The sequence below is a fragment of the Patiria miniata genome, unplaced genomic scaffold, assembly GCF_015706575.1.
Source record: "Patiria miniata isolate m_02_andy unplaced genomic scaffold, ASM1570657v1 HiC_scaffold_14, whole genome shotgun sequence".
Taxonomy (NCBI): domain Eukaryota; kingdom Metazoa; phylum Echinodermata; class Asteroidea; order Valvatida; family Asterinidae; genus Patiria; species Patiria miniata.
The window spans coordinates 2,269,520-2,296,368 of NW_024037052.1; the positions used below are offsets into that span (position 1 = coordinate 2,269,520).

The 26,849-nt window shown below is 39.1% G+C and overlaps 1 protein-coding gene and 1 long non-coding RNA gene across 2 annotated transcripts; both read right to left on the reverse strand.

The window, feature by feature from the left end:
- Window positions 1-241: 241 nt before the first annotated feature.
- LOC119722201 (ornithine decarboxylase 1-like) lies at window positions 242-13,924 on the reverse strand. The gene is made up of 8 exons (XM_038192247.1): window positions 13,639-13,924; window positions 11,101-11,197; window positions 10,643-10,719; window positions 9,725-9,897; window positions 8,633-8,767; window positions 2,491-2,656; window positions 833-1,007; window positions 242-258 (listed from the first exon to the last, which is right to left on the reverse strand). Exons 1-8 carry the CDS (start codon window positions 13,744-13,746, stop codon window positions 242-244), a joined length of 948 nt encoding a protein of 315 aa, XP_038048175.1. The 5' UTR covers window positions 13,747-13,924.
- A 5,047-nt stretch (window positions 13,925-18,971) lies between these two features.
- Window positions 18,972-20,494, reverse strand: LOC119721753. The gene is made up of 2 exons (XR_005270296.1): window positions 20,141-20,494; window positions 18,972-19,714 (listed from the first exon to the last, which is right to left on the reverse strand). It is a non-coding gene; the product is annotated as an uncharacterized LOC119721753 (long non-coding RNA).
- Between the last annotated feature and the right edge of the window lie 6,355 nt (window positions 20,495-26,849).

Below are 26,849 nucleotides of genomic sequence, written 5' to 3' on the forward strand. Positions count from 1 at the left end.
AATTAGAACGAAATGTAGTTCTCAATAAGTGTAAATGTCACTCCGCCATACGCGGATGAAGATTGGAGTAAAAAAGGGGAGTATATAAGGCGATGCTTAGTCAGCATGGACCATCTGCGCACCGGCAGGCTCGACTTCTTTCAAGTTTATAGTTAATGATCATTATTATTATAATATCCAATTAATAGATTAGATGTTAAAATCGGGCACTATGACCATAAGTCATGCAATGTCGCAACTCTCAATACGGGAAAAGTACTGTTTAGAGAAATTAGTGGAAACCATACTACTATTAGTCTTGTTCGTCTAGCGGGGTTTTCCAGAGTATTTTCTCGCAAAGAGTTTTTATCTCTGATTTTTCACTCCGCAGGCGTGCAGGATCAACATACAAATCACAACTTAATTGATTTTATATGATGGCACAAGTCACAGAAAAGTGCATTAGGGGCGTCGAAGTTATTTGTAAAGATTGTCGTTGTGTATGTATCCACAATATCTTTAAAAAAAAAATTGGATCCATAGTTGACTATTATTATTTAGCATATAATCGTATAAATGTACATATTATTTTAATGAAGAAGAAGAAAAAAGAAGGAAGAATAAATAAATAAATAAAAGGGTCAGCAACTGCAATGCCTGTCGGTGGCCAAAACCATGTTGTAAAACTGGTGCGACGTGTGGGTTATTGAGAAATAACGTTTGGGGGTATGGAGGACTAGAATAACAGAAGTTAACACGGAAACAACTTACAGAATGATAGACAATACGACAGCTAAACAATAGCTTCTCAAAAATAGTACAATGTGTACTAATGGCCTCGAGGCCAGCTTACCTGATACTCTTTCACGCCGTTCATTGATGTCAACTTTGTTCACACGTTTGGCAATGACATTCGCCACTAGGTATCCTGCTGAACGAGTGTAAAATGTTCCCGGTTCGGCAATAATTCGCACGCCACTGCTGGCGGGGAAATGTTCGTCTAGTGCCCGGGTGATGACGTCTGCAAACTGGCAACACAACAACGAAATCAAGTTACTTAATAATAACAAAAATGACGGGTTTTTATATATAACGCTTTTAACTATGATCAGAGCGCTCTACATTATTATTACCCCTGATCAGTGGGCCAATTAAACATTCTAAATACCATCTCAGCTCCCTGGGGAGTATACAGCTGGATGCTGCCTATTAGGCACAAGGAAGCTAGAATCGATCACAATTACCATCTCTGCCCTCACATGTACCCATTTACTCCTGGGTGGAGAGTAGCAATGAGTGACAAAGTGCCTTGCCCAAGAGCACACGCACCATGACCTCAGGATGGACTCGAACCCACAACCTGCCGAATTGCCCGCAGACCACGAATTCAATGCTCCAGACCACGAGGTCACGATACTTCGCATACTACATGATATATTCCAACCTTAAAAGTTACGGGTGAAATTTTCCTACAAAGTGGGACTTACACACACAGAAAAACATTCCCTTGAAAGGAAATGTGTGCATGCATGAATGAATCTTTTATACCAATACTAATAAAAACCAGTATCAAACAATGACTAGTTTCTCAAATCTGTACTGAAAACATATGGTGAACGTTCTAGGGTCCGTCTCACTCCAATCATCTCAAATTTCCCGATAATTTCCCGGCTTTGGTTTGCAGTAGTCATCTGTGTTGCTGGCCAATTCGTTTCTGAGAATCTTGTGCAATGTCATGAGGAGGCTGGGTTGTCTCACTTTCTCGATGGAGGACCATCTGAGTTGGTTATCATGCATGCGACACTTTCCTTTTTCCTGTAGTTTTTTTTTTTTTTTTAACCTTTTTACCAATGAACCGGGGTGCCATGTATTCTGAGTATCACCCGTTATCCACGGAGCCAAGTCTTCTGTATAACGTCTGATATGTCAAAGCATGCAGATTTAAGCGATCTCGTGCCTCAGCCAAGCGGAGTCGACTTTACTAAATCGTGCCGTCATTTCATTCCCAAATCAGGACTAAACGTGTGATTGGTCAATTCGAATGCAGTGATTTGTAATATAACAGCAGCCGGGCGCGTATCGGGTAACATAATGACGCGACAACGGGTGAATGACCGAAGACCCGATACAGAAAGCGCCCGTTGATTGGGCAAAATCTAGCGGTCAAGATGCGGTTGCCTTGCATAATTAATAAGCGAATTTGCTCAAATGTAATATAGACCATGGCTATAGCCATGGTCTATTACATAGACTAGGTGCCATACTGAAGAAGTTAATGTTTTTAATAGTGAAGTTGGTCTACGAGTATTCTACAATGGAACCTTATCGTGAAACTTGTATAACTGTGCATGTAAGGAGACAACTTCATCGAAACGTTCGCAACTCATATATTTTGCCCAAAGGAAACCTTTTGTGTAGGAAACTTTGAGTAAGGAAAACGTGCCTCTCTTTTGCAGGAAAACTTGATAAATCGAATGTCACATTTCTGAAAGCAAACATTTCATTCCTTACCTTATCGAAGGTTGCCTTTGGGTACAATCTGCCGGGAAACCCACCACCCAGGTCTAGCAGCTTCATGTTAAATCCGAGAGATGTGCCAATATCAAACAACGGCCGAGTGAAACGAATTGCATCGCTGAAAATCTGAGGGTTAGAAGCCTCACTACCCACATGGAAACTGTAGAAGGAAGAAACATGAATATTGATAAGAAAAAAGTGGTGAGAAAACAATTGAAAAACCCTTCTTCTGTGAAAGACGGCCTGACTAATTTTTTTAAAAATCATTGGCATGCTCATGTTTATAGGCCTACATATTGCTTTACTGGTGCACCGAATACATGTGTTAGTGTCTTTTAACCATTTTAATTGATGCGTTTATAGTCCATGAGCCAAGGGCTGATATTTGGCATATTGGTAGCATCTCAAGGGACAAATTCCTATATATTTTGATTTGGGTTGGTATTAATAATGTCTCTCGTTATGGGTCATTCCATGTCAGACCAACGCACTTTTTTACCTCATGTCTTCCGATTTTGATAAAAATTGCTGTGCTTGTAGGTCCTAATGAGCAATGAATACGCACCAATTTTTAGCCCGATCCGACCTACCATGTGGTCAGGGCAGAAGCCACAAAAAATGGCATTTTTAGAGTAAAATACCACCCTTTTGGTATAAATATGTCAAAACTTTGGCAATTTTCATCGAATGTATGTGAATTTGGTATTAAAATAATGAGGATTGCATGCTCAAATCACTTCTTTTGCCAAAATTAAATTTTGTGAAAAGTAGGTCACGTGACCTTTAATATGCTATCGTGACCTTTGACCCATTTTTTGTAATAATGTATCATTCCAAAAATCAACGAAATAAAAATAACTTGCTAGAGCATGTCTTCCTCTATCAGAATCTACTAAAAATCAGTTGGGGTCTTCAAAATTTACAACTTTATGACTATTTTGTACAGTTGGTAGGTTACAAATGAGTCAATTTATAGACTTTACATAAGAAATACACCAACACAACTTACTATTCTGTTTCTTAAGTTACTAAAATTTATCTAGATTTTTATGTATAAAGTACAAAGCCAGGAAAAACAAAATTCTACCTTCTGATTCCAAAGAAACTGTCTAATCAGAATATCTGGACTCGGAAGTGTGCTAACCACTTACAGTAACCAGGCCTTCACCCAGTACAGCGGACTCACGTCCAGGTGAAATTCATCTCAAAGGAACAAAATGCCAAGTCTGTGAGAGTCATTAAAGTTCAAGAAGCACAGTGATGAATGAGTAAAGGTAACTTTGATTGTAATATTAAGTATTATCTTCAAGCAAAGTTGAATCCTAGACCCTGATTAGTCCATCTATAGCAACAACTGTGTGATTTTATATAATATTGCACAGCTATATTGCACCCCAGATATTTAAAATGTACGTGTACATATGTTGTGTCATTTCCTGCTGAACGGACCAATACACTACATGTATGCACGTACATCTTCACCGCGTGTACGCATTTGATATCAAGTTTGCTTGAAGATAAATCTATATATATAAGAGAGAGTTTAACTCGGCCTCCGAGACGATGTTTGCTCATGAAAGGATCCGAGACCGCGGGCTCCCGCGGCCCCAAAATCGCTCCACGTCCGTGGAAAAATGCGGAGGGTGTCTTCCGCCGGGTGGGACGCTTCGGGTCGTCCTGATTTTCCCGTACGGACCGGCAATCCGTTTTGTCGATTTTTCGTGACTGCGTTTTGCGCAGGAATTTGCCGTCGTGTGCGCTTTCACGTTGACTGCCTGGCCGCCCCCTGTGCTGGCTTTTCTGCGTGTCTAGATTGTGCGAGGTCAGCGGCTTCAACGCAGGGGTTCCGTTTACGTGTTCTACTCGGCCGTTCTGCAAAAGCGTTCACCAAATGGTAGATGGGGTGACCTTGGTAAAATATTTTTTCTCCATGGTGCGTGGCCACCAAGTGTCCCTATTCTTTCATATGCTTCGCTTGCCGCCCCTGCGCTGAGTGCAACGAATACTCAGAATGACTACACATTAGTATGCCTTGCGCGGTCTGACCAATCGAAAGTCTACACTGCGTAGTATTTCCGGGCTATGCAAAACTGTCGATGGCAACGCGTACTGCAGCCTGCTCCACACCCTGGAAACGAGGTTGGGTCTACGGTGCTCGCTATTTGAAGCGCAAACATGTGACGTCGCGTGATAGAGTGCTGTTGCTTCCATAATGTGTTTACAGCTCCATGCTTCCACTACCAAGGCTGAGCGTTGTGAGTTCGCTGCCCGCCACGTATAATTCAGTGTCGTGTTATAATTTCGGGGGCCTGTTTGGGGTCAACGAAGGATCGATGCACTCACAAAGAAATCGACGAAAGTGTCCGACCCGGCGGAAGACACCCACATTTTTCCACGGACGTGGAGCCATTTTGGTGTCGCGGGAGACCACGGTCTCGGATCCTTTCAGGAGCCAACATTTCTCGGAGGCCGAGTAAAACTTGCTCTTATAAAGATGGTTGAACCAACTTCAATAAAAGCTAAATCGACTTTTTCCTCGAAGACGGTCTCGCAAATTGTAAGAAGTTCAAGTTTACGTTTGTTGAAGAGTCCAATACTGAAACTTAATTATGACCTTCCTCCATAATCGTTTGTAATTTTATGGTAACACTCAACATTTTCATTTCAAATGACACCTTTACGTTTTATTGCATTATGATTTATTGTCAAAACTGTACAATCAGCCTTCGCCTGTGTACTACGGTAACCTTTTCACTGCGTTTTCCAAATGCGACTGCCTCACAAAATGCCAATTTAACAGACCAACGGGAACATTTACAGACAGTTGCCATGGTACATAATTATCATGTGCGTAAATCGACGGGGGACAGGGGGACCCCCCCCCCCCCATTTTAAAACGGGGGATATTGTTTGGTCCCCCCCCCCCACTTTTTCTTCCCCGAATAAAAATTGTAGCCTACAACAATGATTCTATTGCTCAGAATACATGTAGCTGATTCAATTACTCCAAACTCAAAACTTTACAAGATGATCTTTTGCTGAAATTGGTTTTAGTGGTCAGAAATTGCCTCAGATCACACCACAGAAATTGCTTTTCTGTAACTGCATGTCTCCTTAACTATGATCCCCATTTACATTTAACTCCCCAAATTTTCATCCCCAACACTACGCCCTACCCGATCTATGATCGGGTAAATCAGCTTGTTGGTTATAAATCCCACTTGCGCTCGTGGAACACGGAATTATGTAGTGCATCAAGTGGCATATGGGTCACGGCAGCATTGAATTATTTCATATTCCAAGCGCGCTCGTGGGATAACTAATTATCGGTGGCACCCGGGGGGGGGGGGGCTTGAACCCACCCCCAACATTGTCAATTTGTTTGTTTGATTTTAGGCTAGTTTTGTTGGTCCAATCTTTTACAGAAATTTGAACAAAAAACGATTTATGACCCCCCCCCCCCCCACCAAAAGCCAAATCCTGGGTGCGCCACTGCTGATAATTTACACTACGAGTCTGGTTAGACCTCATCAGCCCTCAGAATGAGAAATTCACAAACCAAGATATATTTTAGAAACTTTAGAAACAGAATAGTAAGTTGTGTTGGTGTATTTCTTATGTAATGTCTATAAATTGACTCATTTGTAACCTACCAACTGTACAAAAACAGTCATAAAGTTGTAAATTTTGAAGACCCCAAATGATTTTTAGTAGATTCTGATAGAGGAAGACATGCTCTAGTAAGTTATTTTTATTTCGTTGATTTTCGGAATGATACATTATTACAAAAAATGGGTCAAAGGTCACGATAGCATATTAAAGGTCATGTGACCTACTTTTCACAAAATTTAATTTTGACAAAAGAAGTGCTTTGAGCATGCAATCCTCATTATTTTAATACCAAATTCACATATATTCGATGAAAATTGCCAAAGTTTTGACATATTTATACCAAAAGGGTGGTATTTTACTCTAAAAATGCCAATTTTTTGTGGCTTCTGCCCTGACCACATGGTAGGTCGGATCGGGCTAAAAATGGGTGTGTATTCATTGCTCATTAGGACCTACAAGCACAGCAATTTTTATCAAAATTGGAAGACATGAGGTAAAAAAGTGCGTTGGTCTGACATGGAATGACCCTTACGCTTTTGAAATCTAGTCGCGTTAACAATGTTGACAAATTGAATATATCTTTTACGGACACTCAGCTTGAACAGGTTGACAGAGTAAGGTATTTAGGGGTCGAAGTTGATGATAAGCTCACCTGGGATCCAAATTTTAGGAATGTCTGTAAGTCGGTGGCTTACAAGGGTTATAAGCTTTGAACCATATCTAAGGAAAATTTCGAAGACGATCAAAAAATTATTTGCCGACCCAACCCATGTGCATTGCTCAGCAAAGCGCCGTAGGCGCTACGGCTGACCAATTTCGGCCCGGCACACAATGATGAAGGGCATATTAGCATATTCATTAGCGTCACTCGGCGTGACATGGCGTGGGTCTCGGTATCGACCAATGGAAGTCGGCAAAAGGGTGATATTTGTTAACAACTCGTGAAGGAGGCTTTTATGCAATTGTTTACTGCACACCATAATGGATATAGGAACCTCATTAATATTCGTAAGGCTGATAAATATTGCGCAGGCAACTTGACAGCTGCAGATGTTGACCTGCTTAGGTCAACAATGAATCAATAACGGTTTTATAAACCTAAAGGGTGGTGGAATGGGGTTGAAGAAACTATTTTCTTTTAATGTACATCTTTTCCATCTTAATAGTTAATCACTTTTATTGTTATGATCTTAATTGTTCATTTTGCTATTTTATCATTTTAATTGCTTTTTTTTTCTCACTATTTTTAATGTTTTTATTTCTTATCACAGGACCATAATGTAAAACAGCCTTTGAGCTGATATTTTTGTATCCTGTATAAAGATTTTGAAATAAATAATAAATAAATAGATAAACAAAAGATGATAGACTTTTACAAGTGGTAGCTTTACTATGAAAAATCAAGCATTTTTCAAGAGGACCATGGACAATTTCGGACAAAAGGAAGCACTCTTCGTTGCGGCACATTTGCGGAAAGGACACGTGGTGGTTTTGCCAACAAAAACGACGAAGGGATGGGGGGGTGACACCTCCAGACCCTCCTTTAGCGGCGCCCGTGAAAAAAAAACTTGTTCTATGTGCTATTTTCATTTGGTGTTTCATTTGAGAGCAATTTATTACTAAATTATTATTAAATCGTAAATTATTTCTTGTTATATACCAAATTACATATAGCTTGGCCAGGCTATGGCATGCCTAAATCATGCCCTGTTGAAAAAGAAATGCGATAGGTTTAACTCGGAATAACTTCAACAATTTATACCGGTACATGTACCTGCAAAACATTGCTTCGCGTCCAACTAAATTCCTAATCAGAACTTTGTCCCTAATGTGGCCCGCTTAAGCCGACTGATGTTTGGGAAAATCCGGGGACAGCATGTAACTGCTTTTAATAATTAAATCATCTAGAATTGGCGATTTTCGGAACCGGCAATTAACCAACGGACCAAGTTGTTCTCTGGTTGTACCAGGATTGTTTTTCGCTCTCTTCTTTTGGTTTCTCGGTGTAAACTAAAACGTGAAATATCTTTGGTTAACTGGTTAGTGTTTCTTTATGGAAACTGTATACAGCTTATGGTGACAGAGTGATTTCTTTTTTTCCCACTGAGTTAAATGGTCCCAAGATCACCAGATCTCACCCCTTGTGCCTTTTTCAGGAGTTAAGTACCGGGATAGTGGGTAAGGTGAATCAGCATCAAGACCAAGGACTGGTAAGACGTGCGGTCAGAGGCGGCGATGTGAGCTGTGTATTACCAGTGATTACGTGTATTATTAGTGATCAGAAAGATTCTCTCATTTCATTCCTTTAATGAAGTACCTAATCATTGTCCCTATATCATCACTTTTCCAATGTGCACTAACTTGTCACAATGCTGATTTCATGGTTGTCTCATCCATCCATGACAATAACGTATTAAAATTAATATCATTGGATAGAGGACATCCTGGCCTTTTTTTCTTTCTTGTTGCCTCCTTCTGAAATATTCAGCAAATTTCTGATAATTTACATGTAAAATAGTTTCACCTGATACCAACAACATCTAGTCCTAGTTTCTTGGCAATCTCCAGGAGGGGGCGTACTTCTTCCCCGCGACAACCAAATTTTGCTCCATAATTAAATGTAGCCGTGCTGTCGTCATAACGTATACGAAGCACGAGCCTATGTACAAAGAGAAAAAAAAGTATCGGAAAAATGCATCCAAAAAAACATCAGAATAACCAGGGTTTTGTTTTTACCTCAAAGCCGACTCTTGAAAGGGCTTTGGTGCATTCGTCTGAGTCAACTTTTATTTGCTTCCGCGTAAATAAATGAACACAATAATTATAATACAGGGTGAGTCAAAAAAAAAGCGGAACCCAAACCCCCAAAATTATATTTCATATTTAAAAAAATATGTAGCACCAGAAATAATAATGACTGGAAAGCCAATTTCATACGCTACTTTTAGATGAAAAAATACTGAAATTGCTCAATCCGTTCAAAGAATATCAAGAGTTAAACGCAATGACCCTAAAACCTCTCTCGTCCAGCAAAAAAAAAAAGCAATTTATTGTGTATTCTTACTGTTTGGAACAACAACAAAAATGACACAGAATACTTGTTTCAACAACTGTCAATAACAGTAGTACACAATATCTTGATTAACAACCCTGCTTAGGCAAACAATATGATTTATAAAATCCACTTGTTTTTTTAAAGACGGGCCTTCAAAATGGCTTTGCTGAATATTTCTAAATTTTAAAAGGAGGTTTTATCGCTGGTGATGTTTGAAGACACTGTGACGACGATTCCTGACATCGCATTTATGGACGAAAGAGATTTTAGAGTCATTGGGTTTAAATGGTGTTATTCTTTGAACAGATTGAACAATTTCAGTAATTTTGTTATTTTAAAGTAGCTTATGAAATTGGCTTTCCAGTCATTATTTTGTTTTGGTGCTACATATTTTTTAAATATGAAATATAATTTTTGGGCTTTTATTACGACTCACTTTGTACGTTGGTAGGCCTATGTAAAGCGTAGTTGATTCTATTCCATACGATGTTGTGTGAATACTTTGCAATTATGATGAATCCAAATGTCATTTATGGGTTACAATACTTAGTCAATACTTACTGCGCTTTAGGGTGAACCCGTTTGACTTTCTGCAGTTCTTCCGCCGTGTCAAATGTCATGAGTCGTACTCCTTTCTCTTTCGCAAAACGAAGATGTGATTCTTGTTTGTAGGGATGAGCGAAGATAATGCGATCAGCGCTTGCTCCTAGATCTAGAACCATTTTGATCTCTTTCTTCAAGGAACAGTTAAAACAAAATACATTACTGTATAGTATAGGCCTAACCGGTTAACCTATAGTAATGAGATTAGTAAACTTTTCAACAAATAAACAGTATGGAAAGCAGCCATCTTAGAAGGCAATGTCTTTGTCTTGTTGGGATATGCATGAGATAACTGTTTGTGCATTCAAAGTTACTGAACGAAAATAACTAACAACAGATGCCCTGTAAGATGGCCGTTACGCATAATGACTAATACCACTTGCAAACTCAAACGCAAGGCGGATAAATCTTGTCGGCTTGAAAACCTCTATAAGTATACCCATCGTTAAAAGCGAGTAAATCCCGATAAACTGATGTTGTTACTTGGGCAGATGACCTTGAATTCGAAGCTCAATCATATTCTTGGGCAACATTGTATTCTGCAGATTCGAATTAAGCGGTTTTGACCGTTTGGTCTTTTACGATTGTAAGTTTTACATATTAGATGTGGTGAAGAGATGATCAGCGAGTTTGAATGCCCGTATGATGAAATTAGATCTTTTGGAACATTTCTACTTATCATTCTTGAACATTTCGAATATCATGGCCAACCATTAAAATAAATCTGATGGAAATCACGAACTTTCTAAGTACATGTGTGTATCTTTATACTATCAAGGTTGTTGTCAACACGTTATTTTCACCCCCTGATACATATCTGTACGCTCGAAGTTAAGATAATTACTTTTGACCCCCCAAAAAATCAAAGATGCGTACCTTGCTAGCACAATCAAACGATTTACCAAGTCCAATCAAGAGACGAATGATCACTGGATCCGGGTTGCTTTTCACGGCTGGAAAAATGCATACAACAGCAATTAAAGGAACAAAAAAACAGGACTGGAATTAAAGGCACGTAGGAACTTTGGTAATTATCCCCGAATGTAGGCCTACACTTACCAATTTAATGAGAAAGCCTTGCTCACAGTGAAAACTTGACAAGGAAATAAAGTAACGGAACTCAGTTACGAGATGTCTAGTACAGCTAAGCTAAAACATCAACAAATTAGTTTCATACACCCTTGTAAATATTTCGAGCAATTTTGTTACTTTAAACGAAAAAGAAAACACTGAGAGCAAATGATCCTATGCACCTAATTTGAACAAACGAGTGAGGGAGAAGAGCGAACATGTAGCATAGGAAGCACATAGGTGCGTATTTAAAGTCCACTTACCAAAGAATACTTCGACGTTTGGCAATAACTTCGCCCACAACTTGTCTTTGGTCACTACATCGCCGAGGTCGTAGAGGTAGAATGGATCATCTACATCCTTTAAAAAAAACAAGACGTTTCAAATAGCATGTCTTATACTGTAGTAAAATCGGTGCCAACTACCGATAACACAATCTTGATCTAAATAGGCCTAGAAGGGGTTTCTGCATCTGTCGCTAAACAAACTCTAGTCTTTTCGTGGCTTATAGTGGACCAGCCAAAGTGGAATATTACATTTTGGACGGCATTTTGTGGTAATAGCAAGCAACCATGTCAGATCAATCAGTCAAAGGGTGGAGAAGACAATGTAGGTGGATGCCACCCTTAATTTTGACCCTAACTATACCTAATTTGCATACATTTTTAATCCCTGCAGTAGGCCTATATTAATTACCATATTAGGGTATATTCTTTACTTTTAATTTTTTGAAAAGCCTTATTTTGGTGATTCTAATTAAAAACCTTACTTAAATAACATTTTCTTAAACATATAAGTGACTTAATAATCATGAGGACATAGTAACGATCCAAAATGGCTACTATTAGACCCGAAAATTGTGCGCATTTACGTTGTCTCCAGATATCATCAAGTAGTCTTCCCAAACCTTAGTATTGATGAGCTTCAAATTCACCAAGTTGCTAACTGGCCCAGTTTCCCTATTCAAACCAAATGGAAAATCTGTGAACAATGATAACATTGTGATATTTAGAACTGTCCATTTTTGGTGGGTACTACATTGGCATAGTTGCGTTCGGGAACGTTCAATCTGCTCAGTTTCTGTAGCAGAAAAGCAGATGGCCGCTAAATTGAACCATCGTGACAAAACGTTCAATCTGGTAGCAGAAAAGCAGATGTCCCATTTTGAACCGCCAGGGAAGGGCTAAAAGCTTAACATGCTTTTCTTGTCACGGCGGCAGAAAAGCAGACAAGTAGAAATATGCATTTTAGCAAAATGTTCAATCTGCTTTTCTGGTAGCCAAAAAAACCCAGAAAAAAGTAGAAAAGTGAACTTCAACAAAACGTTCAATCTGCTTTTCTGATTTCCGCGACCAATCGGAGTCGATTTTATTAAATCGTTACCGGTACGTCATTTTATTTTAAATAAAAAGACCAGTAAATAAACAGACCAGTAAATAAACTTCTATAAACATTAATGATAGTTATGCGCACTTAGGAATACTTACAACTCTCCAAGGTGTTTGAAATATACATCAAATTTAAGCTTATTTCATCATCTTTCATTTTCTGTTCGTTTTTTAGGGTTGAACAAATATCGCTTTTGGGAGACAACTCCATCTAAAGATGATCAACCCTAAAATGACGCCTACGCTCCAACCATTTTTGCAAAATGTACCAATGTTAGAGGCTAATTTCATCCGAATTTAACAGAAATACAAGCTCGCAGTCCTCTGGCTTCCACCCTTCTGTTGTACAAACCCTCAAGTTCATGGCCCTCAAAATACTCCAATAATAACGGAGAATTGGAGGGCATGCAAATCGTGATTTGTCCGGCGTAGGCACCTTTGGGCCTATTTATTTTATTGGCCTGAACTCAGAATTATGGTGTTCTAAAACGGACGGGCAAATGTCGTGTGCGTGAGTTTGACGTCGTGTGCGTGAGCTTAAACGTCGTGAGCTTGTCTTACATACGCAGTGTGGACTTCCGAACAAAAGACGTCCACATAATGTAGGTAGCACCGACGTTGTGTGTGTGTACTGTGTGTGAGTTTCAAACGTCGTGATCTGTTACACGGTACCCTCTGGAGACATTTGCACAATAGGGAACAAAAGACTGTATAAGTCTGCACAGAGCAATTTCTATAGGTGAATACAAGGTTATCACAAAATGGATATATGGATTTTACTTTAAAAAAAACTAGTAATTTCCAAGGTGTGTTGATGTGTCGCAAATTGAAGTATTTTAGGTAAGGGATATTAAGTCCAAATATCAGCCCAAGAAATTAATTCTGGTTAAAAATTCCTTTTTTTTATTGGCCTGAACTCAGAATTATTGGAATTATTAAAAGGGACAGGCAAACGTCGTGAGTTTGAAACGTCGTGTGTGTGAGCTTAAACGTCGTGTGAGTGAGCTTCCGCCGTGTGTGCGTGTGTTTCAAACTGCGTGGACTTGAGCTCGAAACGTCGTTTCAGAATACCCGCAACTCGTGTAACCACCGGGTAGCTGGTTGCAAAGCTGTGGTCACGTTCAACTTGCTCGCAATCAACCTTCTACCACTCAAATAAAGTCTAAAAACCAATCCCTGACCCTCTATACTGGCTAGCTGCCTAGCTGCCGGCGTATAGTCGTCGCTCTAAAGTAGTAGATTTTGGACTTTTAACTCTTTTGTTTTCAACACTTCCCAGTCACTGCTCGCTTTGGAGTTGGAGTGTGTTATTATGTTTGTAGAATAAAAATGTGTCTACACTTCAGCACGGAGGTGCAAGTGCCCTTTTCAACTGACCTTGCTACGCCACTGTATTCTGCTCTCATTTCTTACCTCTCTTTTTGGTTCATTGTCTTTAACCTTCTCGTTAGCAATGTCTCGAATCGAAGTTCCATTTTCATAAAGAGTTACTCGTAGATCAGGCGTTTCGTAACGTTCCATGACTCACAGGCTAATACCTCACGGTGAGATGTTTCGAGAGGAGACTAAAAAAAAAAAAAAAAATAGGTAAACTAAAAGATAAATGTCGGGCAGGTGGTAACATTCACTCGCCTATGAACTCCGGTTACCGGCCCAGATTCAACTCATTACCCACCTGTTACAAATTGTGGATCAGCGTCCCGTGGGTTACCCTCCTCAAAAAAAGACTGAACAAATCCACAAGGTCATCAGATGAGATGTTATCTTGTTTGACTTGCCTAAGTGAGACCGAAGTCTGCTCGGTTTGTAATGTATTGTAAGTAGTTGAGTAACTAACAACAATGCTGTTGATGTCATTGTCCGTTCTCATGTATAAACATGAATTATTCATGACATTGCCCCTAACCCCCTCCTAGGAATAAAAAATTACGCGCGCCGCCGTGTACCACCGGCGTTCGCTCGTATAGCCCCCCCCCCCCCCCCCCCCCCCGCCCGCCCTTCAAACAGCTAGGACGCTGGGAAGGGCTGATGAATTTACGCTGTGATTGGATAGATTTTGCCTAACCTGTGACATGCAAGTCTTCACGGCCACGACCCTGCAAGGTTTTAAACGGCCGTTAAGACTGGGTCGCCACAGGCATTCTTTTGGGGTTGAAAAAGCGTAATAATTGTATAGAAAGATCTTCAAATGTAATGTAAATTTTCAATTCCCGTCTCTCGCTCGGCTCCCGCGTTTTGAATTCACGAAGGGTCAACTTGCATATCATGCGACTGCTCAAATTTTGTCCACATGGTCCGCAATGAAAAAGAAATCACATCCGGTATGGAATGTGTGCATTTCTATGAAGTTTTCGGATAGCACTTGCGCGCATTGGGTAACTATACGGTCTTAAACTGCCACAGTCACCTGTTTATGCATAGGTCATGATAAATTACCCAGAATGCCATCCCCACTCCCTTCATAAGATTCTGTGAAGCTCACCGGAGCCTTCCCAGCGCCCTGTTTGCAGGGTGGGGGTACGAACGAAACCACCGGGGGTCCACTGTACTAATTCAAGCCCCATTGAAAACAGTGTAAAATCAACAAAGTTCAGGGCCAAGTAACATGCAAGCCAACATCACTGGGGTTTCTGAAACAAAAATTAAATTATTGTCTTGTCTTTCATCTTTTCATTTCTTTTCAATTTTACGTACATTAGCCAATTACATTTTTAAATATTCACACCCAAATAAAATCACCTCCCGAAAAGTGATAGTTCCCAAGCCTGAATGTAGCCATTTGAAGAGTGGCACCCTTCCACTTTCACAGGCAAATAGGACCCAGTTTTTCATCCGTGATTTTATCAAGCCTGCCCTCAGATTGAAGCCCCAAAACCAGGGAGTTGATCCTTGTGTATATTTAAACACATCCACCGTTTTTAAAGCCAAACGGTCTCCGTTTTCAAAAGAAATTGTGGGGGCACTTTTTATGCTAATCAGCTGGCGTAGAAATTCTCGCTTGAATTAGTTCAGTGCACCCCCGGGGTTGACTACCGCATACCGTTCAGGGGTTACGTGTAGCGCGCGGTATAATAACACTCGGAAAAGTTTCCTTCATCCTCGGCCCCAATATGCGCGTACGTCGATTCCCGACTTGAATAATCTGCACTCGCGTTTGTACACACAGCCTTGTGGTTGCGAAGGGCGATTTCTAGAGATTACATAACACTTTATTTTGTATAAAACTAAATATACACAGACATCTTCACGTTGGCGAGTGAAAATTAATTTCTACGGTTTGGAAGACCGTATCTTCATGCAACTTTCAGGATTTATTTCCCTTAATGATCCAAGTATGTGCTAAAATCGTTGAGATATATTCATTACTTTTCGTTGAAATTGGAAAAATAGGCCTTGGACGGGGTGTCGGGTACCAAATCTTAACTTCAGACTTGACAGGCTTGTATGTGTAATCGGGTGAACACGGTTTAATCTGTCCATAACAAATACAAAATGTACTTTAAACAGTTGTAAATTGTAAGTATGAATCAACAACAATTTTGTTTATAATTGAAGTTAAGCAATCATAAATAATCACATGATATCAGGCATTTTTAAAACAGGATCGATGACACCAGCCTTGTCTGTGGGTCTACATGTACATTTTGTACCATTACACGCAATAACCCTATTGTCACATGTAGTAAACGACAATGCACACACATGTACATTATAAACTATGTTCTACTTGTGTGTGTCTTTCCCCAAATTAAATACCTTAAACTTATCCCAGAACCCAAAGCGTGTCCATAATAACCAAATAAAGGGATTATAAATGATGAGTTATGTTTATTTCACTGACGACTTTGGGATGACGTGCTAACAAAACATGACATATGGCGACTGCAAAAGTGTGACTGGAAAGTTCTAGATTACGGTCCAATTGAACAGCGCCCTCTATCGATGAAATATAACACATAATTAATTTATCAATAAGGCCTTGGTCGTTTGGAAAACAAGATTTTGACATTTCATTTTTTATTTACCACTGAGTGTAATATTTAAACGAAATTCGTTCGAAAACAGAGAGAGAAAAAAAAGAAGAAGCGCTCATTGATCAATCATGCATGCGAACTATATCTCACTCTAATAATGGATGCATCCCCATGCTTCCCAAACGCTGTGTGGTTGCGAAGGCTAATTTTTAAAGGTTACGTAACACTTTATTTTGAATAAAACAACATGCACACGTACATGTTTACGTTGACGGGCGATATCTTTGAAAATTAATTACTCCCGTTTGGGAGACCGAATCTTCATGCAACTTTCAGGGAATGTTTCCCTTATAATGATCCAACTATACATGTACTAAAATATCGCTCAGATATGTAATTACTTTTCGTTGAAATTGGAAAAATAGGCCTGGTTACGTGCATTTTTAAAAGTTGTAAAACTGGTGTTTGAAACATCTATAGATTTTTTCAAACCTCACGATTATTAATAAGGTTCCTATCAATTATGGTTTGCAGTGAAAATATGCAGAATAGTCTCCTTCACGAGTTAATTATTAATAAATATCACCCTTTTTCCAGCTTCAATTGGTCGATACCGAGACCCACACGAAGTCACGCCGAGTGACGCTAATGAATATGCTAATAATCGCTTCGTCATTGTTGCCCCCAAATCGGCCAAGCATGCAAGCTAACCTAAAAAAAACCATGCACGTGAGTTTGGTCGGAAAACAACCCTCGACAAAATTTTGCTTGGAGATAGTTCAAGGTAGTCCAACAAATCAAGCTGAAATTCGGAATATGCTAAGATGATAATTGTTTAACTACTCGTGAAATAAGAACTTGAGGAGATTTCCAGACACTGAGATAAATACATAGATTTCGGGACATTTCTTCACGACTTTAAGGTCAGCTTTACCATATTGACGTTTCGGCATCCATGACGGCGATTTTTTTTTCACTGACATGAAATTTAGAATTTCTTCTTCCGTTATAATTTAACATTTTAATCATTTCGCTGGGTGCATAAGTGAGTAACCATCCGAATTCATACTAAACACGACTGCCTAACGACCCGTCCTCAAGTCTAGGCCAATAGATGCTATTATATTATAACACCTCATCACCCCCAGATTCTGTTTCGCGAGAACAAGAGATTCGCGTTTGCTTAGTCACTGAAGCGGAGGTGGCAACCGTCATTTCGAAACTTCCCGATGGGAAAGCTCCAGGCCATGACGGATTAAGCTCATTTATCAAAGAAGCAAGGCACGCGTGACAGTATGAAAATAGCATAGTATTTATATATAAAAATGGTAGTAAATATAGTATTTGTAACTATATAGACCAATATCAATATGACCTGTGTTGTCTAAAAAACAATTTAAATTGTCTAGAAACAACTGATGGAATTTATTGAAAAAAATACAGTATATGTTAACAGATTCACAGTATGGTTTCACTGCTAAACGCTCAACTAAGCTGGCTTTTACAAGTGTTATCAACACGATCACTGAAGCTAAATTGATAAAGAATTTTTAATGGGAATTTTCTTGGACCTTTCCAAGGTTTTTGATACGTAAACCACGACATTCTCATAAGAAAACTGGAACATACTGGTGCCCGAGGCATTGCCTTGAACTGGTTTAGGAGTTATTTGAAAGACAGACAACAGTATGTCGTGTTTTATTCCTCAACATCGCAACATAAAACAATTTGTGGTGGTTCAGTTCTAGGACCGTTATTGTTTCTTATTTATGTTAATGATATTTGTAATTCAACTGATATGGTTAAATTGTGCGTGTCAAATTACAAGGACTCATGGGCCGGCGCAGCCTACTCCGGTCAACACACGTACACTTTTTAAGCCCTAAAAGCTATCCGCGGCCCGATGTACACATACAGTAGCATAACCTTGAAATCCATGTTACAGAAACAAAACTTATACGGAGATCAGTCTGAACCCTCACCCAACAGGAGTGCAGATTCGGTGCACATTATGGTTTAATTTTAGTGCAGGTGTTTTCTAAAAGCTTGTCTGCACCAAATGGACACCTCAAGTTGTACATGGTGTAGTTTCGGTGCACCCTGTAAAATTTCAACCAGAGAACTATACATGGGGTTGCAGATTTGCTGCACGGGCAACATTTTAGCAGTACAGGTACTAAATCCTCACACCAAAACTGCACCAATTTCGGTGATGGGATCGATCCGCTATTGATGTTGCGTTCAAATTATTTAAGTGATCACCATATGGTTAACCATTGAAATTACCATTCACTTTACCATTGGTTAAGACAATCGTTTACCTATGGTAACTACCATTGAACTAACCATAGATTGTTACTATTGATTTACCATTGATTACCATTGCAATGGTGTTTTGGAACGCTACCATTGGAATACCAGTGAGTTTACCATTTGAACCGCTGATAACACCATTTGATTCACTGAATGGTATACCATTGATTAAACCACTGGTTCCACTCAATGGTATGCATAATTATAGATAAAATTCAAATCAATGGTATTGCACTGATACCACCAATGGTTCCAATGGTAAACCACTAATTGATAACACCAATGGTGCCACGCTACATGGTATACAATAGATCATACCATCGGTTCAAGTGAATGGTATACCATGGATAATACCACTGGTTGCAATCAACGGTTAACCATGGATCATACAGACGCATGTGTTGATTTCCTCCTATAACACCATACATTATTAAAGAATAAACATTTGAGTCACATGTATTTGAGGTGATGTACACATGAATGCTAGTTTATTCATCTTCTGTAAAAAAAAAAATTTAAACACTGGATGATAAATTCTTTTAAAATTTGAATTTTTTTTTTTTATCAACATATATCCTTTGACTAGAAAAACAAGCATTTCATAAACACATTGGCTTCATTGTGGTATCTTTCCCAAAAATATTTTAGAAATTAAAAATAAAAAAGGTCAGTTTAGTATTGTATTTGATGTATACCCTTTAACCTGAATTCATTGAAAGTGCCAGCAGTATTGGCCAGGGTATTTGTATACATAAAATGGGGGATTGATAAGATTACGTCTCCAATGTATGCATCATTTTAATGGTCGTTTATGTTCATGGACACAGTTATAATAATGTTTATGGAGCCTGCCAAATGATTTAGAGCATAAAAAAATCAAGGAATACAATACAAAGTCATATTTTAGGAAAACATGCAAAAAGTATTAATGCTTAAAGAGGATTAACTATGTTTAGAAAAGAAATTGCAGTAGTTCTTGAAGCAAATTGAAAGCATATACATAAAACACAAGTTATCATTATACATGTGATGTTATTTTTAACAACAAAAACAGGAAAACAAATATGTGATTACTCAAAGGGCTGTCAAATGAAAGAGCATGTCGGATGTATGTTGAAGAAAATCATTAATTAACTTCCAGTACAGTTGACCAAAGGCTGATACAACATTCCTAGCGTAGCTAGTGTTCTTCCAAAAGAAACCTGTATAAATGGAGACAGAGAAGTAGATACAAAATGGTGCTTTTTTGTAGTCAATTAACGCAAATCATTTCTAAACATGAGCCACATTACAATAAGACCTGAAATGCGGGCTGTTAGTAGTTTGTATCCAAGTCAGAAATAAAACACTTAAGAACACTTGCACACAATCCAGCCTTTAATTGTATTAAACAGATGAAACTTAATGCATGATAGTGAAATGGTGCCATTAGCACAATCTTGCATACTGTATAGAAGCAAACTACCCTTAGATTACCAATTTTAAATTCGATTTCTCTAAGAGAATGAAACAAAAGTTACTTTTACTAATAAGATTTCAAACCATCATGCATTCTTTAAGTGAGCGTGTAGAGAAATTTGGTGTACTAAAGATGTTACATGCACACGTAACAGAGAAGCTGTTGTTACCTTAATAATTCCCTGTAGGAGCTATATAGGAGTTCTATACGACAGTGCCCTGATTCTTCCTCATTGAATGGCCCCAAACACAGTCTATCAGGAACAGAAAATATATATACATGCTGTCATCAAACATGAACTACTCTACATTTTAAATGGTCATCAGACATGTCAGAGGATCAAGTACAATATTACATCTTAGGATATTCACATTGTCATGACTGACTAGATTAATGTGAATAACCATAACAGCAGGCCTTACGGCACAGCAAGTACAGAAACGAAATACTGGGCGAGTCAAAAACACGAAACCCAAATATCAGGACTATTGTTTTATTGAAGTTCTGCATGTTGAACTGTCAAAATCTAGGATATGTAATGTCATAAGCTTTCTTTTAGTTTAAAAATTATTCAAATCAACTAGGTACCTTTCAAGTTACGGAATTAAAAATACAACCACCGTTTTAAATTTCTGTCCATGGATCACACAAAAGAATTTTGCTTGAGAGCCAGCTTTTCTGCTGGGTTTCACTCTGTGGAGTCTTAAAACTCAAGACATTTGGCACCAGTATTCCAAATGCCTATGTTGCATTTTGGAAAGTAAGTCTTTGACTTCAACACCTACACATACAAAACACAGAGCCCCACGATACAATAAAACACTAAGAAAAAAAACACATGAAATTAAACATGGAACGAACTCAACTCGGAAACCGCCAACAGCACCCTCAGTAGAGAACATCCCGTCCCGGCCGTCGTCAGTACCTGCAACAAGAGAAAGGGAAGAAAAAAAACTGCAAAGAGAAAAAGAACACGGTGTTTGTTAGTCTACATCCATTCTCAACTTAATTTCAACATCAATTCAAAGACTTTTCCTTCCAAAGGCCATAATGCCATTTTTCCTCACTTTTTGGGAAGAATTTTGCTTGAGAGCCAGCTTTTCTACTGGCAGTTAATCTCTGGAGTTTTAAAACTCGAGACACTTGGCACCAGTATTCCAAATGGCTATATTGCATTTTGGAAAGTAAGTCTTTGACTTCAACACCTACACATACAAAACACAGGGGCCCCACGATACAATAAAACACTAAGAAAAAAAAACACATGAAATTAAACATGGAACGAACTCAACTCGGAAACCGCCAACAGCACCCTCAGTAGAGAACATCCCGTCCCGGCCGTCGTCAGTACCTGCAACAAGAGAAAGGGAAGAAAAAAAACTGCAAAGAGAAAAAGAACACGGTGTTTGTTAGTCTACATCCATTCTCAACTTAATTTCAACATAAATTCAAAGACTTTTCCTTCCAAAGGCCATAATGCCATTTTTCCTCACTTTTTGGGAAGAATTTTGCTTGAGAGCCAGCTTTTCTACTGGCAGTTAATCTCTGGAGTCTTAAAACTCGAGACACTTGGCACCAGTATTCCAAATGGCTATATTGCATTTTGGAAAGTAAGTCTTTGACTTCAACACCTACACATACAAAACACAGGGGCCCCACGATACAATAAAACACTAAGAAAAAAAAACACATGAAATTAAACATGGAACGAACTCAACTCGGAAACCGCCAACAGCACCCTCAGTAGAGAACATCCCGTCCCGGCCATCGTCAGTACCTGCAACAAGAGAAAGGGAAGAAAAAAAACTGCAAAGAGAAAAAGAACACGGTGTTTGTTAGTCTACATCCATTCTCAACTTAATTTCAACATCAATTCAAAGACTTTTCCTTTCAAAGACTTTTCCTTCCAAAGGCCATAATGCCATTTTCCTCACTTTTTGGGAAGAATTTTGCTTGAGAGCCAGCTTTTCTACTGGCAGTTAATCTCTGGAGTCTTAAAACTCGAGACACTTGGCACCAGTATTCCAAATGGTTATATAGCATTTTGGAAAGTAAGTCTTTGACTTCAACACCTACACATACAAAACACAGGGGCCCCATGATACAATAAAACACTAAGAAAAAAAAACACATGAAATTAAGCATGGAACGAACTCAACTCGGAAACTGCCAACAGCAACCTCAAGCAAAATTCTTCCCTGCAACAAGAGAAAGGGAAGAAAAAAACTGCAAAGAGAAAAAGAACACGGTGTTTGTTAGTCTACATCCATTCTCAACTTAATTTCAACATCAATTCAAAGACTTTTCCTTCCAAAGGCCATAATGCCATTTTTCCTCACTTTTTGGGAAGAATTTTGCTTGAGAGCCAGCTTTTCTACTGGCAGTTAATCTCTGGAGTTTTAAAACTCGAGACACTTGGCACCAGTATTCCAAATGGCTATATTGCATTTTGGAAAGTAAGTCTTTGACTTCAACACCTACACATACAAAACACAGGGGCCCCACGATACAATAAAACACTAAGAAAAAAAAACACATGAAATTAAACATGGAACGAACTCAACTCGGAAACCGCCAACAGCACCCTCAGTAGAGAACATCCCGTCCCGGCCGTCGTCAGTACCTGCAACAAGAGAAAGGGAAGAAAAAAAACTGCAAAGAGAAAAAGAACACGGTGTTTGTTAGTCTACATCCATTCTCAACTTAATTTCAACATAAATTCAAAGACTTTTCCTTCCAAAGGCCATAATGCCATTTTTCCTCACTTTTTGGGAAGAATTTTGCTTGAGAGCCAGCTTTTCTACTGGCAGTTAATCTCTGGAGTCTTAAAACTCGAGACACTTGGCACCAGTATTCCAAATGGCTATATTGCATTTTGGAAAGTAAGTCTTTGACTTCAACACCTACACATACAAAACACAGGGGCCCCACGATACAATAAAACACTAAGAAAAAAAAACACATGAAATTAAACATGGAACGAACTCAACTCGGAAACCGCCAACAGCACCCTCAGTAGAGAACATCCCGTCCCGGCCATCGTCAGTACCTGCAACAAGAGAAAGGGAAGAAAAAAAAACTGCAAAGAGAAAAAGAACACGGTGTTTGTTAGTCTACATCCATTCTCAACTTAATTTCAACATCAATTCAAAGACTTTTCCTTTCAAAGACTTTTCCTTCCAAAGGCCATAATGCCATTTTCCTCACTTTTTGGGAAGAATTTTGCTTGAGAGCCAGCTTTTCTACTGGCAGTTAATCTCTGGAGTCTTAAAACTCGAGACACTTGGCACCAGTATTCCAAATGGTTATATAGCATTTTGGAAAGTAAGTCTTTGACTTCAACACCTACACATACAAAACACAGGGGCCCCATGATACAATAAAACACTAAGAAAAAAAAAACACATGAAATTAAGCATGGAACGAACTCAACTCGGAAACTGCCAACAGCAACCTCAAGCAAAATTCTTCCCTGCAACAAGAGAAAGGGAAGAAAAAAACTGCAAAGAGAAAAAGAACACGGTGTTTGTTAGTCTACATCCATTCTCAACTTAATTTCAACATCAATTCAAAGACTTTTCCTTCCAAAGGCCATAATGCCATTTTTCCTCACTTTTTGGGAAGAATTTTGCTTGAGAGCCAGCTTTTCTACTGGCAGTTAATCTCTGGAGTCTTAAAACTCGAGACACTTGGCACCAGTATTCCAAATGGCTATATTGCATTTTGGAAAGTAAGTCTTTGACTTCAACACCTACACATACAAAACACAGGGGCCCCACGATACAATAAAACACTAAGAAAAAAAACACATCAAATTAAACATGGAACGAACTCAACTCGGAAACCGCCAGCAGCACCCTCAGTAGAGAACATCCCGTCCCGGCCGTCGTCAGTACCTGCAACAAGAGAAAGGGAAGAAAGAAAACTGCAAAGAGAAAAAGAACACGGTGTTTGTTAGTCTACATCCATTCTCAACTTAATTCAACATCAATTCAAAGACTTTTCCTTCCAAAGGCCATAATGCCATTTTTCCTCACTTTTTGGGAAGAATTTTGCTTGAGAGCCAGCTTTTCTACTGGCAGTTAATCTCTGGAGTCTTAAAACTCGAGACACTTGGCACAAGTATTCCAAATGGCTATTTTACATTTTGGAAAGTAAGTCTTTGACTTCAACACCTTCACATACAAAACACAGGGGCCCCACGATACAATAAATCACTAAGAAAAAAAAACACATGAAATTAAACATGGAACGAACTCAACTCGGAAACCGCCAACAGCACCCTCAGTAGAGAACATCCCGTCCCGGCCGTCGTCAGTACCTGCAACAAGAGAAAGGGAAGAAAAAAAACTGCAAAGAGAAAAAGAAAACGGTGTTTGTTAGTCTACATCCATTCTCAACTTAATTTCAACATCAATTCAAAGACTTTTCTTCCAAAGGCCATAATGCCATTTTTCCTCACTTTTTGGGAAGAATTTTGCTTGAGAGCCAGCTTTTCTACTGGCAGTTAATCTCTGGAGTCTTAAAACTCGAGACACTTGGCACCAGTATTCCAAATGGCTATATTGCATTTTGGAAAGTAAGTCTTTGACTTCAACACCTACACATACAAAACACAGGGGCCCCACGATACAATAAAACACTAAGAAAAAAAAACACATGAAATTAAACATGGAACGAACTCAACTCGGAAACCGCCAACAGCACCCTCAGTAGAGAACATCCCGTCCCGGCCGTCGTCAGTACCTGCAACAAGAGAAAGGGAAGAAAAAAAACTGCAAAGAGAAAAAGAACACGGTGTTTGTTAGTCTACATCCATTCTCAACTTAATTTCAACATCAATTCAAAGACTTTTCCTTCCAAAGGCCATAATGCCATTTTTCCTCACTTTTTGGGAAGAATTTTGCTTGAGAGCCAGCTTTTCTACTGGCAGTTAATCTCTGGAGTCTTAAAACTCGAGACACTTGGCACCAGTATTCCAAATGGCTATTTTGCATTTTGGAAAGTAAGTCTTTGACTTCAACACCTACACATACAAAACACAGGGGCCCCACGATACAATAAAACACCAGGAAAAAAAAACACATGAAATTAAACATGGAACGAACTCAACTCGGAAACCGCCAACAGCACCCTCAGTAGAGAACATCCTGTCCCGGCCGTCGTCAGTACCTGCAACAAGAGAAAGGGAAGAAAAAAAACTGCAAAGAGAAAAAGAACACGGTGTTTGTTAGTCTACATCCATTCTCAACTTAAATTCAACATCAATTCAAAGACTTTTCCTTCCAAAGGCCATAATGCCATTTTTCCTCACTTTTTGGGAAGAATTTTGCTTGAGAGCCAGCTTTTCTACTGGCAGTTAATCTCTGGAGTCTTAAAACTCGAGACACTTGGCACTAGTATTCCAAATGGCTATATTGCATTTTGGAAAGTAAGTCTTTGACTTCAACACCTTCAAATACAAAACACAGGGGCCCCACGATACAATAAAACACTAAGAAAAAAAAACACATGAAATTAAACATGGAACGAACTCAACTCGGAAACCGCCAACAGCACCCTCAGTAGAGAACATCCCGTCCCGGCCGTCGTCAGTACCTGCAACAAGAGAAAGGGAAGGAAAAAACTGCAAAGAGAAAAAGAACACGGTGTTTGTTAGTCTACATCCATTCTCAACTTAATTTCAACATCAATTCAAAGACTTTTCCTTCCAAAGGCCATAATGCCATTTTTCCTCACTTTTTGGGAAGAATTTTGCTTGAGAGCCAGCTTTTCTACTAGCAGTTAATCTCTGGAGTCTTAAAACTCGAGACACTTGGCACCAGTATTCCAAATGGCTATATTGCATTTTGGAAAGTAAGTCTTTGACTTCAACACCTACACATACAAAACACAGGGGCCCCACGATACAATAAAACACTAAGAAAAAAAAACACATGAAATTAAACATGGAACGAACTCAACTCGGAAACCGCCAACAGCACCCTCAGTAGAGAACAGCCCGTCCCGGCCGTCGTCAGTACCTGCAACAAGAGAAAGGGAAGAAAAAAAACTGCAAAGAGAAAAAGAACACGGTGTTTGTTAGTCTACATCCATTCTCAACTTAATTTCAACATCAATTCAAAGACTTTTCCTTTCAAAGACTTTTCCTTCCAAAGGCCATAATGCCATTTTCCTCACTTTTTGGGAAGAATTTTGCTTGAGAGCCAGCTTTTCTACTGGCAGTTAATCTCTGGAGTCTTAAAACTCGAGACACTTGGCACCAGTATTCCAAATGGCTATATAGCATTTTGGAAAGTAAGTCTTTGACTTCAACACCTACACATACAAAACACAGGGGCCCCACGATACAATAAAACACTAAGAAAAAAAAACACATGAAATTAAACATGGAACGAACTCAACTCGGAAACTGCCAACAGCAACCTCAAGCAAAATTCTTCCCTGCAACAAGAGAAAGGGAAGAAAAAAACTGCAAAGAGAAAAAGAACACGGTGTTTGTTAGTCTACATCCATTCTCAACTTAATTTCAACATCAATTCAAAGACTTTTCCTTCCAAAGGCCATAATGCCATTTTTCCTCACTTTTTGGGAAGAATTTTGCTTGAGAGCCAGCTTTTCTACTGGCAGTTAATCTCTGGAGTCTTAAAACTCGAGACACTTGGCACCAGTATTCCAAATGGCTATATTGCATTTTGGAAAGTAAGTCTTTGACTTCAACACCTTCACATACAAAACACAGGGGCCCCACGATACAATAAAACACTAAGAAAAAAAAACACATGAAATTAAACATGGAACGAACTCGACTCGGAAACCGCCAACAGCACCCTCAGTAGAGAACATCCCGTCCCGGCCGTCGTCAGTACCTGCAACAA